Here is a 14,972-nt window from a genome sequence, read left to right as displayed (position 1 = left end):
GGAGCTTTAGGTGTTTTCGCTCAATAAACACCCACAACACCTGGTCTGAGAATCGAAACCGCGATCCTATGACCGCAAGTCCGCTGCCCTAACCACTGGGCCTTTGCGCTCCAGATATATATATCTCTTCTGGGTTCAGTCCCACCATGTGGTACCTTGGGCAAGTGTCTTCTGCTATAGCCTCAGGCTGACCTAAGCTTTGTGAGTTGATTTGGTAGATGGAAACTGAAAGAAGCCTGTTGTATGAATGTGTGTGTCCTTGTGCCTGTGTTTGTCTCCCCCACCATTACTTGACAACCAATGTTGGTTTGTTTACATAACCGTAACTTAGCAGTTTGGCAAACGAGACTGATAGAATAAATACTAGGTTTACAAAGAATAATAAATCCTGATTGCAGTTTCAATTCTCAGACCGAGCATTGTGATTGTTTATTGAGTGAAAACACCTAAAGCTCTACGAGGCTCCGGCATGGGCTGGTGGTGAACCCTGCTGTACTCTTTCACCACAACTTTCTCTCACTCTTCCTGTTTCTGTTGTACCTGTATTTCAAAGGGCCAGCCTTGTCACACTGAATCTCCCCGAGAACTACGTTAAGGGTAACATGTGTCTGTAGAGTGTTCAGCCACTTGCACGTTAATAAATGAGCTGCGATGTCACTGGTGCCAAGCTGTATTGGCCTATGCCTTTCCCTTGGATAACATCGGTGTCGTTGAGAGGGGAGACTGGTATGCTTAGGCGACTGCTGGTCTTCTTTAAAAAAACAACCTTGCCCAGACTTGTGCCTCGGAGGGTAACTTACTAGGTGCAATCCCATGGTCATTCATGACCAAAGGGGTCACAACACAACACAGTATGTATGTGTATATATATATGTATATATATATATATATATACCAATACCTGATACCACCTACAGTGCTAAAAGTAGGTCCTCAACCGTAACTGTCATGTGACAGGTAACACTAATTCAGTGGTTCTCAACTAGGGTTCACATAAGATTTTGCTGTTAAAATTTACCTACAATAAATTGTTTATGCTTTTGCAGTACACAAAATGTTTCAACAATTTTTAAATATAATTCCTAATAATATTTAATGACAAAAATATAATGAGACTTTTTTTTAACTATGGGAGCCCAGCAGAGTAAAATTTGAATCAGAGAGGGTCCATGGGCAAAATATGGCTGAAAAACCACTGCTCTAGTTAATATATTGTAACCAAAGAAGACAAACCTAATAAAATTAGAGTTATCTCCTTTTATGATATGGAGAGAGTGAGAGAGAGAGAGAAAGCCAATTACGTTAATAGTTCTTCAGCATTATTTATACCTCATTACCGACTCATAGCCTGGCTGACCTCTGTGGTTTATTTTTTGCTTTTTCTAATCAAAAGCCATCTAAACTAAGTAAATGTAGTCTTTAAAGTAAGTAAGATGACTTGCAAGTATTCATCAAAGATGTTACGATGCTGTTTTAACAGTAAATCATACTATTTAAAGCTAATCTAATTCTGAACTCTGTTATCATTAAGCTAGTTACAATCACAGCAGCTGACACAACATCTGGTGTTGATATCATGATACCATCATATATATATAAAACTGAGATTGTGTATGTGTGTCTGTCTGTATGTGTGAATCCCTAAAACTTGAGAACTACCCAACCAATTTCATTCAAATTTTACATGTGCATTACTTAGGGTACATGGAGCCTAATGCAGGCCTGGAGCAATCTTTTAGACTGGTTCAGTGTTACATGTCAAAAGTGAATATTCTTTCATTTTATGTGATAAGACATAATGTGATAACACAGAGACCAAGGTATATAAAAATATACATTTACCGTTCAATTACCAGTTAATAATTATCGCAGCAGTTGCAAGGTATTTACAGTTACATATTAACCCTTAAATGAACATTTAATACACGTGCTTAAAATATATATCTATATATATATATCTGTAAAATGATATGTGACAATTATTCAGTAGCCAAGATAAAACTCTGAGTTTCGGATGCCGAGGTGGAAATCCTCACCACCATCTCTTGGGTTATCTCACCGAAGAGATGGTGGTGTGGATTTCCACCTCGGCATCCAAAACTCAGAGTTTTATCTTGGCTACTGAATAATTGTCACATATTATTTTACAGATAAATTCCTCTATTTACATAATATTGAGGTCTCTTTCTTTCTTTTGTTATCTTACCATTTTCACCAATATATATATATCAAGAAATTTTATCTATAACTATTATTGTGGCAGTTACTGTTAAATTAGCAGTTCATACATGTGCTTCTATTTGATTAATCTATATATATATCAAATGGCTCCACCAAATCAAATCTAATTTTACAAGGCATCATACCCCACAAGTGTCAACATAAGCAGTTTGCTGAATCAGAACTGATATGGGTTTAAACAACAACAAACAAGCAACTACAAACACACAAAATTCTTGTCAAAAAAAGATAAACTCTGCAATAGAATGATGGGTAAATTTTAAGATAAATAATAAAAATAGACAAGCAAAATAGGAGTCAAAAGTTAAAATTTATAAATTTCTGAATAATATGATTAGAAATGTACAGTATATATTTACTTGATAAAATTGTTTGTGTTAAACTGTACAGGAGAGTTTAGGTGAGTATTTTTTCATATTTTTTTTTTATGTTACTTTAATTTTATTTTTGTGTCAGTGATTTCAATTGTTTAAATTAATTCTGTGTAATTTTGTGTTGTTAGAATTTGTTTCTTGTAAAATATATGTATATCACATTTGGAGAAATGGGAGACGGTGAGATTCAAAAAGGAGATGAAGAAGGCAAAATAAAGGAGAGAAATGAAGAAGGAAGAGAAAGGGAAAAAAAGTAGGAAAGAAGATGAGGAATAGAAAAACAAATTAATGATGAAGATGAGGCAGAAGAGGTAATGAAGAAGGAGAAATGTTAAGGAAGAGAAGAAGAAGAAGGCAATGATGAATCAATGAAGATGTTAGATCAATTGGAAGTCACAAACTAAAGAAAGATGATCAGATGGGTAGGAATGTGAAGGCAGACGGTTTTGTCCAACATCTTCGTCTTTGGGGAGATCGAGCAATGAAAGAATTTCTAAAGACTTCTGACTGCACCATATGTAGTCAATTGTCCGACAAATTTCTACTGGTCCTGTCGGAGAATCACGCACTTTCCACGTTGTGTATGATGGTTCACTGCCTTCGTCTGACAATTTTGTGTAGGCACTAAACAGTTGAAGATCATTCTTTGAGAAAGATTTGTAGACTTCCTCCATGGGATCTGCATTGAAGTCTCCACAGACAATAACTGGCCATGATTTGGCGTTCTCATGGATATACTCCAAGATGAAATTACCCTCTTCGTAACGTAGTTTCTCAAAGCCTTCTTTTGCTTTCAAATGAGTGACAATTACAGAGAATTTGTCTTTGCCTTCTTCAGCACCAGAAATAATCTTCAACAAGCAGTGAATGGCTACTTGGTTCATCAGCTGCCCATCTTTCCTTTTAAGACCAATTTTCTGGAAATCCAACAGTTTTAAGTAATCTTTTCGGTAAAATAAGGCACAACCATCAGGTCCCATAGAGTTGCTTAAATACAGACAAGGAGAATCTGGTTTAGGCTGAAAAATACCAGAATACCCAACAGATGTCAAATGTGAGGATAAATAGTCGTAGTGATCGACTTCTTCTAAACAGATAACATCTGGATTGTTGTTTAGAATACCTTCAAGGATGCGAAGTTTTCTTGTATCCCAAGAAAGTGCACTCATAGGACACAGGATGAAATTGTCTGTTCCTACTGACAATGCTGAAAGAGAGAAAAATAACGTGATTACAGAATTATGTAACAGTAAAAACAACTCAATCTTTCTTAGCTATCTGTCCGAGTCTATATCCCTGTCTGTCTATCTATATATACATAAAACAGAGTCATTATTAATCCAGGTAAAATACTTTATAAGCTCTCTGTTAGTACGCCAGGCTAACAATACTGTTTATATTAGTAAGGTGGTGAGCTGGCAGAAATGTTAGCACACTGGGTGAAATGCTTAGCGGCATTTTATCTGTCTTTACGTTTTGAGTTTCAAATTCTGCCAAGGTCAACTTTGCCTTTCATCCTTTCAGGGTCGATAAATTAAGTACCAGTTGCATACTAGGGTCAATCTAATCATCTAGCTCCTTCCCCCAAATTTCAGGCCTTGCGCCTAGAATAGAAAAGAATATTGTTTAGATTAGCTGTTGTGGCAACAAGAAGGAAAGTACAGGAGAGAGAGAGAGAGAGAGAGACCCTTTTGGTTATGTCTTACAATACACAGGGATATAATGCTTCTATTCTAAAAACCAGGATACAGTAGTCTTGGGGGTGGGTGGAGAAGGCAATAATAACATAGCTGGAACACTTTCAATCAAAGAGGTGTTGGGTCAGGTTTTGACCTGGGGCTAAACAACAATAACATCCACCCTAAAATTATCAAACTATTGTAAAGAAGCTGGCAGTGATGTCCTTACAGCCTAATGAAACAGACACACAAAAGAGAAACAGAAGCTAATTTTTTTTTCCCTGCCTTTAACCCTCCAACTTATATAAGTATAGGCCACTTATAGTAGAATTCCATGTCGCATAATTTTTCGCTTCTGTACTTATACTCTGCTATGAATGTCCCCCTTTCTCTAGTTCCTTTTAGTTAAGTTAAGTTAAGTTAAGTTTTTGGCTCAAAAAGCAAAAAGCAAGGCTATGTAGGGGGACATGGAGTATGTATAGGGAGGGTGTTCATGCAAAGAGTTCAGGCCATTTCTGGTCAAGAGAGACTTTGAACCGAGCGGTCGTCGGCATCTTCACTATCTCGTCCAGCAGCTTATTCCACGGATCTGCAACCCGGATGGAGAAAGCCCCTCTCCTTCGATTGAGATGAAATCATTGCAGATAGAGCTTTTCGGAGTGACCCTACAGCCGACGCTCTGGAGCAGGAGTGAAGAACAGCTCTTTTAAGAGGTTACACTTTCCGCTTATGATGTTGTGAGCAAGAATGAGATCACCACGGCGTCATCGTTTTTCTAGAGAATAAAGGTCGAGCGTCTTCAGCCTTTCTTCATAAGGCAAATGCTTGAGACCAAGAACCATGCAGGTAGCCAGCTTCTGAATTTTTTTTTGTGTTGATCTTTGCCACGAGTTCTTAGGCCTACCTTTCTTTCTATATCCATCAGGATTCCACTGTAAAGCACTTTTCGCTACATTTGGTGTTTCTTTTCTAATTGTGCTACCAATCCACTTCCACTTTTTCTTAAATATTTTCTCCCTAATCGAAACTTGATTTGTTCTTTGCCATAGCTCCATATTGCTTATGTGTTCGGGCCATCTAATTTTAAGTATACTTAACTCTTGTCATTCTAACTGCAATGTCATTCTAAAAATATACAATCACAACTTTGAAATCTCAAAACTACAAGATAATACAGGGTTAATTTAAGTTAAAAAAAAGTATGGAGCGCAAGAGTAATTTCAATAAAGAACAAAATAAGACAGAAGCTAATAGAGAATTTTTATTTACCTTGTGCTAGAACATTCCATTGCAGCAGTCGTATCTTGGGAATATTTGAACTGTTTTGCTCAGTAGTTGCTGGCAACATGGTGAACTCCCTTTTCATAAAATCAGGAAGACCTTTGCTTTTACACTCATCTTGGATCTTCTTCAACAGTTCTTGGCATTTATCATGGCTGTCAGGCATGATTAGGACCTGCAGAGTGTAACAGGAATAAACAAATATCAATGTCTGTACATACTGTTATATTTACAGATGGTTTTGTATTTTGTCAATTAACCCTTTAGCATTTAAATTGGCCCCATTTAGCCCATATGTTCTACCTGTTTTACACACACACCACGCAATGGGCTTCTTTCAGTTTCTGTCAAGTGAATCCACAAAAAGGCTTTGCCCAAGGTGCCACACAGTGGGACTGAACTCGGATCCATGTGGTTGGTAAGCAAGCTACTTAGCACACAGCCACAAAGTTTTGAGTTTTTTTAAATCAAACAAACTGAAATACTGTATTTATTGTAGGGATAAATGTTCATACACGTACACACATACGTACACGCATGCGTGCAAACACACTCACTCACACACATACACACTAAGGCATATATTCAATACACTTTATGATAGCGTCAAACAACAGGACGATTGTAGTGAATAGAATGCTTATTGTACTGAGCAGAGGGAAGAGAATGTTTATTGTAACACTTGCTTTTTTTTGTTTTTGTTTATCTTCTTACTCGTATTCACTTATTTATTGCAATACACAAGGGAAATAGTTTAATAAAAGGAAAAGTATAAAAGAATAAGAACAGTGTTTAAAATGAAACGAGCAGATGACATTCATTCAACTGGACAGACATGAAAACAGTTGCTGGTCATTTTGGTAAAAAAAAAAAAAAAAAAAAACATTTTCATACAGAATTAAGAAAATATTTACGGAGATGTACTTGCATAGCAAGTGACCTGATCTGAGATCGTGTGCTGGAACGAAAACAATTGCAGCGTGGAAGGTGTTTGTAAGCCATTTAAGAAACACACAAAAACCATTAGATTCATTTCAACATTTAAATTTAATTTGCCAAAATATTTTCGTCGCTTTGAGACCGCGACCTCTTCACTGACAAAATTCCACGTATATATGCCCCAGTGTGTGTGTGTGTGTGAGAGAGAGTGAGTGTGTTCGCATGTGTGCGTGTATATATGTGTGTATGTGTATGAACATTTATCACTTGGCAAATTTTAATTGATTAAGAAAATAGTTTAACATTTAATATCCTTTCTATTATAGGCACAAGGCCTGAAATTTGTGGTGGTGGTGGTGGGGGGTGATAGTCGATTACATCAACCCCCAGTACTCAACTGTTACTCATTTTATTGACCCCAAAAGGATGAAAAGCAAAGTCGACTACGGCGAAATTTGAACTCAGAACGTAAAGATAGGCGTGGCTGTGTGGTAAGAAGTTTGCTTCCCAACCACATGGTTCTGGGTTCAGTCCCACTGCATGGCACCTTGGACAAGGGTCTTCTACTATAGCCTTGAACCGACCAGAGCCTTGTGAGTGGATTTGATAGATGGAAACTGAAAGAAGCCCCGTCACATATACGTCCGTTTTCGATGCCGGCATGGGTTGGACGGTTTGACTGAGGTCTGAAGAGCCAGGGGCTGCACCAGGCTCCAGTCTGATCTGGCAGTGTTTCTACAGCTGGATGCCCTTCCTAACGCCAACCACTCTGAGAGTGTTGTGGGTGCTTTTTACGTGCCACCGGCACAGGAGCCATTCAGGCAGCGCTTGCATCGGCCACGTTCACATGGTGCTTTTTATGTGCCACCAGCACGGGAGCCAGTCAGAGGTTGTTTACAAAACAGCAGCACAGCAAAAGGTAAAATTCTGGTTTAAGCAACCCATATAATAATAATAATAATAATAATAATAATAATATAATAATAATGAATTCTTAGTTTTGATTTTTAATTCCTCTCCCTCATAAATTCTAAAATTTTCACTCTTTTCCGAAGTATTTAAATTAGAGTTTAAAATACGGACAGTCCGAATCTGTCGCTTGTTTCTGTTTATAATTTTAGAATAATTTTTGAAATCCTTCGGAATCCAAATTCAAAAAGTTTAAAATATTCGTGCATACACTCGACCTGTTGTGGATCCTGGATTGAAGCACACCGCGTAACCGGTCATACCAGGTGGTCATGGGATGTTCTAAAAACAACAGCTAAATCACCCTTAAATCAAACACTTAAACATTTTTTTTTTTACATAATCGTATAAATTCCGTGTAAAATACAAACTCGCAAAAATGTTTTGAAAATTTAACACCCCCCCCCCCAAAAAAAAGTTGGGGCAAGTGTCTTCTACTATAGCTTCGGGCCGACCAAAGCCTTGTGAGTGGATTTGGTAGACGGAAACTGAAAGAAGCCCGTCGTATATATGAATATCGGTTAATATAGGGCGTAACAAATATCAGAAAATCAAAAAAAAAATGTGTGTAATAGGTGTAAAACAACTTCCTATGAACGAATATGAAAAAAAAAATTCGCGCACGCGAAAGGGGGGTGGGGGAGAGGCCTCGGAAAATTCACATCGGGAAGTTCCGAAAGCGTCTGAGGAGCTGACCCGGGCACCAAAACAAAAAAAAAATAGTGTAATATGTGTAAAACAACTTGCTCTAAACGAATATGACAAAAAAAAAATGCGCTCTCGCGAAAGAGGGGTGGGGGAGAGGCCTCGGAATATTTATATCGGGAATTTCCGAAAGCGTCTGAACCGGGCACAAAAACAAAAACAAAAACAGCGTAATAGGTGTAAAACAACTTGCTCTAAACGACTATCATGAAAAAAATGCGCGCTCGCGAAAGGGGGGTGGGGGAGAGGCTTCGGAAATTTCACATCTTCAGTCCACGGCCTTTAAACTAAGAAAAAATAGTGTAATTGGTGTAAACTACTTGTTCTAAACGAGTATCAAGAACACACACTCACACATGAATCATAAACTCCGTATTTCGCAAAAAAAAAAAAAATAAAGAGAAGAAATTCTGGAAAAAGTGAAGAAATGTTGGAGCTCATTCCTTGGTTAAAGCTATTTTAAACATTAAATTTATGCTTTTCTTTGAAATAGTTCAGATATATGCAATTCTTTTCACTTATTAAGATGCATTTATCAGAAAAAAAGAGACAGAAAAAATTATTATTTTGTGTCAATCCTTCCCTAATTATCCTTTATTAATTAGTTTTGGCGTGTATTTTTTTCCCAAATTTATTTTTTCACCTTTACAACACTGTTTAGTAAAGCAATTAATTATCTTTATAATTTGCATATTTGACTTATTAATCAAAATTCTCTAGATGTAATATATACTAAGTAATGCATCCTTCATTTATGTGTTCCGTTCTGTATTATGCATGCGTGACTGTTTGTATGTAAGTGTGTTTAACTGTGCACATGAATGTGAATATTAAAGAACATATTTATTTACTATGATTGTTATTTTCAGAACAAATAAATCTTTTGGCTGTTATGTTATTGATGTTATTATTATTGCTAGTTAAAGGGTGGTGACTTGGCTGAATATTTTGAGTCTTGTAGTATGTAGTTGTGTTAGTCAATATTCTGAGTTCAAATCCAACTCATTTCTTTATCATCATTGTCGATGGACCACTCAAAGAGGTATGTATACATTATCATTTTCGTAACATAATTTCTGTAGTATTTCAAGATGTTTCTGACACGTATTTTGATTCACATGGCGGAGATCCAACATTTCTTCACTTTTTCCAGAATTTCTTCTCTTTATTTTTTTTTTTTTTGCGAAATACGGAGTTTATGATTCATGTGTGAGTGTGTGTTCTTGATACTCGTTTAGAACAAGTAGTTTTACACCAATTACACTATTTTTTCTTAGTTTAAAGGCCGTGGACTGAAGATGTGAAATTTCCGAAGCCTCTCTCCCACCCCCCTTTCGCGAGCGCGCATTTTTTTCATGATAGTCGTTTAGAGCAAGTTTCCTCTCCCCCACCCCCCTTTCGCGTGCGCGAATTTTTTTTTTCATATTCGTTCATAGGAAGTTGTTTTACACCTATTACACACATTTTTTTTTTGATTTTCTGATATTTGTTACGCCCTATATTAACCTGAATATCTATATCTATCTATCAATCTATCTGTCTGTCTGTCTGTCTGTATGTATGTATGTATGTGTGTGTATATGTTTGTGTGTCTGTGTTTGTCCCCTCCCCCAACATCGCTTGACAACAGATGCTGGTGTGTTTACGTCCCTGTAACTTAGCGGGTCGGCAAAAAGAGACCCGATAGAATAAGTACTAGGCTTACAAGGAATAAGTCCTGGGATCGATTTACTCGACTAAAGGCGGTGTTCCAGCATGGCCACAGTCAAATGACTGAAACAAAAGAGTAAAAGAGGGGGTTTAAAGGTGCGCTTATACCAGAATTCCGCCCAATAAAAGTACTAAAAATGTTAGACTTCTTGAACATGTGAGGGCAAAGTTTGCTGTCGTAACAATCTTCCACCTCTCGGTCGCTTCACGGAAAACGAGCTACACACTCACACAAAAACATATACAACACCCACAAAACAGAATACTTGAACAACATAACGAAGGTGATATGCAAACCGGCACACGAATGCATTAATAAGTCTTGTACTTTTTACTTTCGGAAGAAGTGAAAAGCTGTTTTAATTTTCTGGGAGTTTTTTGTTTGTTTGTTTGTTAGTTCTTTATTTTTTAATGCTGAAAATGTAATCACAATTATTTTTTTTTACATTTATACATTTATATTTCTGTACCTGGTCCATCATTTGAATTGAAATTATTGAGAAAACGTTCTGGGACAAAAAAAAAAAAAAAAGTAGAACGTTTCCGTAGAATTTTAAATATGTTGTCTTTAATAATTTCAAAGATGAAAATGTCATCATTCCGTAAGCAAATGTTTAATTTTCCGATTATATTTCTGTATTTGGTCATTTGGAATGAGAAAGTGAAAGAGAAAAAAAACTAAACCTCAGTAATACGAAACGCATTAACTTTTTCATTTCAGAAAATGAAATAGTAAACAATACGAATGATTTCAGTATTTTACTACGGAATTAAAAACACAATCTGGCGATCTTTCGTCTCTAGTAGACCTTTCCGTCGATTTCCGTAAAAAAATTTTTTTTTTACATATGGGCTTGCGGGAACTTTTGAAGTAATATACATACATATACACATACACCGAGTAAAAAATTTTAGTTATCTTTTTCTTTCTTTCACACATTACTCTGTCTCTTCACACACACTTCACTTACACAACATACTTTCTGTCTCACACACCCCATCAAACACACACACACACACATATACATCAATGCTTTCCATGCACGGTAACTTAAAAAGAACTTTCCTCGTCATACAATCGCTTCCTCTTAGTCTCTTTCGCTCTCATTACTTCAAAAGTTCCCGCAAGCCCATATGTAAAAAAAAAATTTTTTTACGGAAATCGACGGAAAGGTCTACTAGAGACGAAAGATTGCGCACAATCTTTCCCAATTAACCAGGACAAACAACCACACACACAGAGAGAAATTGCCGCAATATTGTTTCAATGGTGCCAAACACTGTAGTAGGATGCCCACCACAAACAATAAGTACAAAGGAATTGCCATAGTCTGAGTCCCCTACGCCCGGTTTCCATTGTGGTCAGAACAGGGGTTCAACGAGCGTACAGAAATAAACTTGACAATAGAGAGAGTGTAGTATGGTGTCCCAGAGAGTCACACTGCGTCCCATACGATTCCTCAAGGCATGTCGGAGTCAGCACATGGTCCTCGGCTTGGCAGAGATATGGTGGTATAACTGAGAAGATGGGTCCGTATGTCTTGCCTCATAGACCGGCCGACTACCTACGTGTATGTATGTATGTATGTAGCACAGGACTGTTCTATAAGAACTGACCCCGGGCTAAACAACAAAACCCAGATTAGAAACAAATGGACATAACAACAGAATAGAGGAGACATGTAAACTGTGATGGACAATGGAGATAAATAGAAACGGAGAGAGAGAGAGAGGGGAACAGAACCGAAAGAAAGACAGACAGATAAAAAGTTAGATGGAGAAATCGACCGATTAATAAATAGATCAATCGGCCGAAAGATAGACAGATAGACGGACAAATCGATAGATAGATAGATAGATAGATAGGTGGATAGATAGATAGATAGACAGACAGATAGATAGTTAGATAGTTACATAGATGGATAGATAGTTAGATAGATAGATAGATAGATAGATAGATAGATAGATAGATATAGAGACAGAGGGGGGGGGGAAGAAAGGGACAAACAATAATGTGGATAGCAAAGCTGTTTATGCGCTGGCCAGTACTGATCAAAGGCAATCCAGTCGTGATCATCCTATATTTAAACGAAAGAAAACCAGAATATCAATTACGGTGGTGTGTGATATGGCTACTATTTGTAATCGGTCGAGAGATGTACAGGCACCCTTGATGGATCGCGAATAGCCAAGACAGGAACAACGGAACTATCCAAATAAATATTATGGTCTCATCATATATTACGAAATTCATTGAATATAAGAATGACTGTTTTCAACGACAAAGTATATAAAACATTTCACTGTTTTTTATACATACATACATACATATATATATATACTTTATAGTATAGAATTATGGTTTCGGTGATTCAATATTAATTTTTATAGTGACGGGCTCTCTAGTAAATATATTTGCTATCTGCTTTAATCTACGATGCAGATTGGCGAACAGCGGCCAGCATTCATGAGAGACAAAGATAGAATGAAGCAGAAATAGCAGCCAAATCTTTCTCAAATTACAACCTAACCTCTCTTGAAAAGGTAGAGGTATACTAGTTGTTCACAAAGGACAATACCCTAAAAGAAAGATGACCTGGTCACTCTTGTAAGGTCTTTGATGATTGTATATTTGCTTAGTCAGGGATGCCCTGGGACTAAACAACAACGGAGGGAACATCATAGATAGATAGATAGATAGATAGATAGATAGATAGATAGATAGATAGAAAGAAAGATAGATAGAAAGATAGATAGATAGAAAGATAGATATGTATATTATACAGAGAGAGTGGAAGCCGCTTACTGTGATCAGTATGGAACGAAGACTTTTCGATATTAACTGCTTAATAACATTATGGAAATAGAGTGAGGATCCCACTAATTTTGATAGCAATAATCGGTTCATAGCGTTATCCGTGATTATAATAAACGGCTTTCGGTGTACATCAGAGGGATAGACAAATAAAGCAATGAGGAAGACGAAAAGAAAAAACAAACAAACCTCAAGGTCGTCGGCAAAGCTTTAGAAGCAGCGTCGGCGTAGAAGTGGTGTCAGCGATGTAGAGGTGAACTAACAACGTCACTGATGGTGGTGGTGGCGGTGGTGGTGCTTGTGGTGGTGATGGTAGTGACGTGGAGGTCAGCTCTGGCGTCCTTAGCAATTGCTGCAGTTTTCGTATGGTTGAATCAATTCTTCTATCCACAGCTTCAGTTTCGGAAACAACGACGACGGAGGAGGAAGTGCGTTATTTGTTCACCATCATCATCATCATCATCATCGTGATCCTCCTCCCACTCATTATTATTACCAGTTTTTGTTAGTTTCTCTCTCTCTTCTTGTAAAAAGAAAAAAATTCGACCACTTTATAATGATTATATCAGAGTCGCTTCAGATCAATCAATAGTTATATATATATATATAGAGAGAGAGGAGAAAGAAAGAGAGAGGATGAGATTGTATATAAAAAAAAAACTTTAACACGGTTGACTTCGTAGTTTCGGCTAAAACTTCCTCGAAGCCTGTCAATCCTCTCCTTGTAAAAGTTAGTTAAATATTCACTCTACTAAAAAGTATGAGGTAATCTCTCAGTTTAATGTGAAATTGCGTTTTATACACGACATAAATATAACTGTTAATGTATGTGCATGCGCGCGTGTGTGTGTGAGAGAGAGAGATTGAGACAGCGGGCTTGTGTACGTATGGATGTATTCAGGTTTCTTCGATTTACTGTTGTGTTATGGTGTTATATATACTATATATATATAGATGTATATGTAAAAAAACACGGCGCTTTCCGAGAAAATATTTTTAATGTGTTATTGTTAGTTAAAACTGTCCTTTGTGTTTAGGGCCGAACCTTAAGTTGTGGAAGTGACGGTTGGGCGATCAGGTCCATCCCAATCTCGCTTCTTGCAAACCAGGAAGGTTTTTTGTACAGTGAAAGTGTTAAATGTTGCACAATCTATTTTTCCTACAATTCCGAGATTTATGATATTGTTACTGTATATATATGACAAGTTGTGGTGCACCTGAGCACTGTATACAATAATTTCATTATTATTTTATTTTATATATATTTTTGATTAATACTATGATAATTACATCGGTAATGTAATTGTGTTGTTTCAGATGTAGTGTGGAACAAATAAAGTTCTTTTAATAGTTTTTTTTCTTTTTTAATTCTCATTTACTGAGTAAAATATAATTTAAAAAATATACCTACATGAGTGTACACCGCACCGACCGGCTTTGTTTCCTCATAACTTTCTGAAAAATTTAAAGCTACATGTGTGTGTGTGTGTGTATTCTTGTATTCTTGTTTCAGTCATTTGACTACGGCCATGCTGGAGCACCGCCTTCAGTCGAACAAATCGAATTTTGTAAGCCTAGTACTTATTCTATCGATCTCTTTGCGGAACCGCTAAGTTATGGCGACGTAAACACACCAGCATCGGTTGTCAAGCGATGTTGGGGAGGGGACTAACACACTCACACTCTCTCTCTCTCTCTCTCTCACACACATACATACATACATACATACATATTTGCGACGGACTTCTTTCAATTTCTGTCTACCAAATCCACTCACATGGCCCGAATCCATAGTAGAAAACATTTGCCCAAGGTGACATGCAGTGGGACTGAACTCGAAACATATATATATATATATATTAATATATATATATATATATATATATATATATATAATTTTTCAGAAGCTATGAGGAAACAAAGTCAATCGGTGTGGTTTACACTCATCTCGTTATATTTTCTATTATAGTGGTGCCCCTTTAAACAATAGTAGGGGCGGTCCGCCTCGGACAGCACTTTTAAAGGAGCACCATTTTTTAGGACTGCTGTAAGCAGTATGTGTTTTTTGTGGGGTCTGGGGCCGGCAAACGGAAGAGCCGCTCCAGGCGGCACACCACACTGCATTCAATAGACTCTAGACCCACGCTAATTGTAGGTTTCCGAGTAAGGTAAGTAATAAGCAAATAACATAACAGATGGATAGTGGTTCACTCACTGTTCAGACGTGTTTATAAAAAGTTTTTTATTGATGAAAAGAGT

General features: G+C 37.1%; 1 protein-coding gene across 2 annotated transcripts; it reads right to left on the bottom strand.

Moving 5' to 3' along the window:
• Nucleotides 1-2,532: 2,532 nt before the first annotated feature.
• Nucleotides 2,533-13,057, bottom strand: LOC115218557 (nocturnin). Of its 2 annotated transcripts, XM_036508411.1 has the most exons (4): nt 12,705-12,865; nt 5,564-5,750; nt 2,969-3,822; nt 2,533-2,926 (listed from the first exon to the last, which is right to left on the bottom strand). In XM_036508411.1, exons 1-3 carry the CDS (start codon nt 12,804-12,806, stop codon nt 2,993-2,995), a joined length of 1,119 nt encoding a protein of 372 aa, XP_036364304.1. In that variant the 5' UTR covers nt 12,807-12,865; the 3' UTR covers nt 2,533-2,926; nt 2,969-2,992. The 2 variants fall into 2 exon arrangements, with proteins under 2 accessions (XP_036364304.1, XP_029644305.1); XM_029788445.2 differs by lacking the exon at nt 12,705-12,865 and adding an exon at nt 12,903-13,057 and having other exon boundaries at nt 2,533-3,822.
• Nucleotides 13,058-14,972: the final 1,915 nt, after the last annotated feature.

This window comes from Octopus sinensis, linkage group LG13, assembly GCF_006345805.1.
Source record: "Octopus sinensis linkage group LG13, ASM634580v1, whole genome shotgun sequence".
Classification (NCBI taxonomy): domain Eukaryota; kingdom Metazoa; phylum Mollusca; class Cephalopoda; order Octopoda; family Octopodidae; genus Octopus; species Octopus sinensis.
The sequence above is the reverse complement of the archived record's forward strand: the minus strand, read 5'-3'. Positions and strand labels throughout refer to the sequence as shown.

Excerpts from the sequence above, each read along its gene's own strand:
- LOC115218557 (XM_036508411.1), bottom strand. The coding sequence starts at position 12,806 with ATGAACCGATTATTGCTATCAAAATTAGTGGGATCCTCACTCTATTTC. Across the intron at positions 5,751-12,704 it reads TTCGTTCCATACTGATCACA|GTCCTAATCATGCCTGACAG; the intron begins GTAAGCGGCTTC and ends TACACTCTGCAG. Across the intron at positions 3,823-5,563 it reads ATGGAATGTTCTAGCACAAG|CATTGTCAGTAGGAACAGAC; the intron begins GTAAATAAAAAT and ends TCTCTCTTTCAG.